General features: G+C 51.5%; 1 protein-coding gene across 1 annotated transcript in view; it reads right to left on the reverse strand.

Moving 5' to 3' along the window:
• atp1a3b (ATPase Na+/K+ transporting subunit alpha 3b) overlaps positions 1 to 5,000 on the reverse strand; it is a 21,714-nt gene that overhangs the window by 1,272 nt on the left and 15,442 nt on the right. The window contains 10 exon segments of the mRNA XM_048260793.1: positions 269 to 414; positions 628 to 751; positions 1,490 to 1,644; positions 1,832 to 2,000; positions 2,360 to 2,510; positions 2,834 to 3,146; positions 3,336 to 3,528; positions 3,621 to 3,865; positions 4,346 to 4,408; positions 4,411 to 4,537. Of these exon segments, the coding sequence (XP_048116750.1) occupies positions 269 to 414; positions 628 to 751; positions 1,490 to 1,644; positions 1,832 to 2,000; positions 2,360 to 2,510; positions 2,834 to 3,146; positions 3,336 to 3,528; positions 3,621 to 3,865; positions 4,346 to 4,408; positions 4,411 to 4,537 (1,686 nt within the window).

Here is a 5,000-nt window from a genome sequence, read left to right on the forward strand (position 1 = left end):
CTGCTGTTTGTCTGGGGATCATTGGTGGATAAATAAAATGGATGAGTGTGATTGGTGGATCAGTGGTCAGACTGGCATTTGATTGGTGGATCTCAGGCAGACTGGCATGTAATTGGTGGATCGGAGGTCAAACTGGCATGTGATTCATGGATCAGAGGTTAGACTGACGTGTGATTGGTGGATCAGAGGTTAAACTGGTGTATGGTTGGTGGATCTCAGGCAGACTGGCGTGTGATTGGTGGGATATAGGGGCAGGGGCAGAACTAACCCACTGCTGGCCGTAACTGTCCTCCAGGTCGTTGCAGGTGCGGTCATCCCACATCAGACGTGTGCCGACCAGCATGGAGGGAAGGAAGCCGTTCTCTGCCAGGATCACAAAGTAAGCGAAGAACCCTCCCAGGGCCTGGATCATACCTGCAGGAGAGAAGGAGAGAGGGAGAAACAGAGGGAGAAAGGAGGGGAGATGGAGAGAGGGAGAAACAGAGGGAGAAAGGAGGGGAGATGGAGAGAGAGAGAGGAAGAAAAGAGACAGAACCGGTGTCCGTAAGTGATGCTGCGTCAGCCAGCTGTGTGTGTGTGTGTGTGTGTGTGTGTGTGTGTGTGTGTGTGTGTGTATGTGAGTCTTACCAATCTGTCCATAAGCTATGCTGATGAGTCTCTCGTTGACCAGCTTGTCCCTCGCGGGGTTCCTGGGCTGCCTCTTCATGATGTCACTCTCAGCCGCCTCATAGGCCAGGGAGATAGCAGGAACCTGCAGACAGGATTTACTGTTACACTCGTGTGTATGTGTGGGATTCCCACCACAAGTTGGTATGTGGTGAGAGTGCTGGTGCTACACATGGGTGGTGGTTGGTGAGGTTCCCCCTTCACTGTAAAGCTGCTATAAGACCCTTTGAATCTGCTCTTAGAGGCTTTCCGGTTTAAACGTTCAAAACCAACGCAGATACTTTGAAATGAAAACGAATCACACTTTAATGTAATGCTCTACAGCATGTCAACTTTAAAACCAGACTTTAGTGTAATGCTTTACAAAATGTCAACTTTAAAATCCGACTTTAGTGTAATGCTCTACAAAATGTCAACTTTAAAATCCGACTTTAGTGTAATGCTCTACAAAATGTCAACTTTAAAATCCGACTTTAGTGTAATGCTCTACAAAATGTCAACTTTAAAATCCGACTTTAGTGTAATGCTCTACAAAATGTCAACTTTAAAACTTTGTTTTGTTGTTGTTGTTTGTCCCCAAGTTACCAGCTCAATGTTGCCAGCGGAAAGGCCATGTTGGTTTCTGCAGTTGAAAGGGTCTATAAATGCAATGTGTTGTGGTAGCTGTTGTGTGTGTGAGTACTATGTGTGTGTGTACCATATTGGTGCCCAGGGGAAGTGTGTGTGTGTGTGTGTGTGTGTGTGTGTGTGTGTGTGTGTGTGTGTGTGTGTGTGTGTGTACCATGTCGGTGCCCAGGGAAAGTGTATGTGTGTGTGTATGTACCATGTCGGTGCCCAGGTCGATACAGAGGATGGTGATGGTGCCGAGGGGCAGTGGGATGCTGACGATGATGAAGAGGAGGAAGGGGGTGATCTCCGGGATGTTACTGGTCAGTGTGTAGGCGATGGACTTCTTCAGGTTATCAAAGATCAGACGGCCTGATGGAGAGATAGAGAGAGAGAGGAGGAGAAGAGAGAAATGAGAAAGTAGTGATAGAGAAAGGAAGGAAGAGAGAGAGAAGAGGATGGAAGAGGAAAAAGTAATAATATTTATCACCTTCATCATCATCGTCATCATCATCCTATCAGTTGGATTGTAATCATCCTATCTCTCTCTCTCTCTTACCCTCCTCCACTCCAGTGACAATGGAAGCGAAGTTGTCGTCCAGCAGGATCATGTCAGCAGCCTGTTTGGACACGTCAGAGCCAGCGATTCCCATGGCAACGCCAATGTCAGCTTTCTTCAGGGCAGGGGAGTCATTCACACCATCTCCTGTCACGGCCACAATGGCACCCTAATGAGAGAAGGAGAAGGAGAGGAGGAGGAGAGAAGAGGAAGGAGGAGGAGAGAAGAGGAGAGGAGGAGAAGATGAGAGGTGGAGGGAGAGGAGAGGAGGAGAGGAGAGAAGGAGAGGAAAGGAAGGAGGGAGAGGAGAGAAGGAGGGGAGAGGAGAGGAGGAGAGGAGAGGGGGAGGAGAGGAGAGGAGAGGAGAGGAGAGGAGAGGAGGAGAGAACAAGTGGAGATAAGAAATTGAAAAGAACAAGAGTTTTCTCACTCTCACACACACATGCACTCACACACAAATGCACACACATGCACACACACACACACACACACACACACACACACACACACACACACACACACACACACCGCTCTCTGGCATCCCTCCACGATGATGAGTTTCTGCTGGGGGGAGGTCCTGGCGAAGACGATCTCCGTGTGGTTCCTCAGGATCTCATCGATCTGGTCTCCAGCCATGTCCTTCAGGTCTCCGCCGTGGATCACACACGCCTTGGCATCCCTGCACACACACACACGCTTGTGTGACCAGAGTAGGTGCATGTGTGTGTGTGTGTGTGTGTGTGTGTGAGAGAGTTTAGACTGCATAGTGCTAACATGAGTGAGTAGGCCTAGTTATGTGAAGGTCTGTGTGTGTGTGTGTGTGTGTGTGTGTGTGTGTGTGTGTGTGTGTGTGTGTGTGTGTGTGTGTGAGTTTAGACTGCATGGTACTAACATATGAGTGGGCCTAGATATGTGAAGGTCTGTGTGTGGCAGGCTGTGTGTGTGTGTGTGTGTGTGTGTGTGTGTGTGTGTGTGTGTGTGTGTGTGTGTGTGTGTGTGTACCTGGGGTTGACCTGGCTGACGGGGATGTTGAGGCGGGCGGCGATATCCTCCACTGTCTCATTTCCCTCGGAGATGATGCCGACACCCTTGGCGATGGCCTTGGCTGTGATTGGGTGATCTCCGGTGACCATGATGACCTTGATGCCGGCGGAGCGGCACTTGCCCACGGCGTCTGGCACGGCCGCGCGGGGAGGGTCAATCATGGACATCAGGCCCACAAAGCACAAGTTGTCTGTCTGGAAGTTCACGTCGTCCGTGTCGAAGGCAAAACCCTTGGGGTACTGGTCCTCTGGCATGAGCAGGTGGCAGAAACCTGCAGAAATCACAAACACATACATACACACACACACACACACACACACACACACACACACACACACACACACACATACACACATCCGCACATTAATTCTTTATTTGGATAGACAAGTGGGATACGGATCATAACAAGATCCAAACAGCAGAAGTTTAATTCCATAATGTGCACATCAGGCCCCCTCACCGAGCACTCTCTCCCCCAGGCCTCCGAGCTCCATGTAAGCGTTCTGGAAGGCCTCCTTCATCTCCTCGTCCATGGGCTGCTCTTTGCCCTGCATCAGGATGGTGGAGCAGCGGTCGAGGATGCGCTCTGGCGCCCCCTTCATCACCAGCAGGTAGCGGTTATCATTGGGGTCCTCGGTCTCGTGAACGGACAGCTGTGCACACCACCGCAAACACACACAGGGTTAACCACGCAGCCGTGTGTGTGTGTGTGTGTGTGTGTGTGTGTGTGTGTGTGTGTGCTGACCTGGTACTTGTTGGTGGAGTTGAATGGGATCTCGGCCACTTTCTTGTTCTTGTCCCTCATGGCGCGGACGTTTCCGCAGCTCAGCTCAATGCACTTCAGCAGCGCCGACTCGGATGCGTCACCGGCCACGTCACGCTTCAGGATGGGCTTGGAGTCCTCTCCGGCCTTAAACACTGCGCGGTTGCACAGCGCCGCCACGCGGGCCAGTGCGATCCACGTCTGGGAGCTCTTATCGAAGGACGCACCTGGACAAAGGGACAAAGAGAGAGGGATGGAGAGAGAGGGATGTAGAGAGGGAGAGAGGGTTACAGAAAACCATTAGTAAAATAATTAATGTGGTTTTTTTGTGTGTGTGTGTGTGTGTGTGTGTGTGTGTGTGTGTGTGTGTGTGTGTGGAGGCTCATGTGTGTGTGGAATTGTTATGAGCAGAATTAGGTGGTGTGTGTGTGTGTGTGTGTGTGTGTGTGTGTGGAGCAGGGTCATGTGTGTGTGTGTGTGTGTGGAGCAGGATCATGTGTGTGTGTGTGTGTGTGGAGCAGGGGCATGTGTGTGTGTGGGTGTGTGTGTATGTGTGGAGCAGGGTCATGTGTGTGTGTGTGTGTGTGTGTGTGTGTGTGTGTGTGTGTGTGTGCAGGGTCATGTGTGTGTGGGTGGGTGTGTGGTGCAGGGTCGTGTGTGTGTGTGTGTGTGTGTGTGTGTGTGTGTGTGCTTGTGTGTGTTCTCACCAGACTGATCCTCTGTAGTGTCGGCCTCATGGATCTGGTTGTCGAACCACATGTGGGCGAATCATCCTCGTCCAGGGTTCGGTCTTGGTTCGAGCAGATGGTGGAGGTGGAACCGAGCGTCTCCACGGCCTCCAGGTTCTTCACCAGACAGTTCTTCTTGGCCATGCGCTTAGCAGTCAGCGTCAGACACACCTGGGAGAGGAGAGGAGAGGAGGAGTGGAGGAGAGGAGAGATGAGGAGAGGAGAGATGAGGAGAGGAGGAGAGAGGAGAGGAGGAGGGAGGGGAGGGGAGGGGAGGGGAGAGGAGAGGAGATGAAAGGAGGGAGGAGTAGAGAGGAGATGAAGAGAGGAGAGGAGAGGAGGAGAAAGGAGAGAGGTGAGGAGAGGAGAGAGGAGGAGAGGAGAGGAGACAGGAGGAGAGAGGAGGAGAGGAGGAGGAGGGGAGGGAAGGAGAGGAGAGAGAAGAGGAAGAAAGGAGAGAGGTGAGGAGAGGAGAGGAGGGGAGGAGAGGAGGAGAATCAGTGGGAGTTTAGCAGAAACAAGAGATGATGATCAAAGCAAAGTGTTCTGGACCAAATCTGTCACAGTGATGGATGTCTTAAAAGCCTCATTAGTACCCGGATTCTGTGTCCACAAGGTCACTTTAATAAATCAA

This window comes from Alosa alosa, chromosome 13 (assembly GCF_017589495.1).
Source record: "Alosa alosa isolate M-15738 ecotype Scorff River chromosome 13, AALO_Geno_1.1, whole genome shotgun sequence".
NCBI classification, from domain to species: Eukaryota; Metazoa; Chordata; class Actinopteri; order Clupeiformes; family Clupeidae; genus Alosa; species Alosa alosa.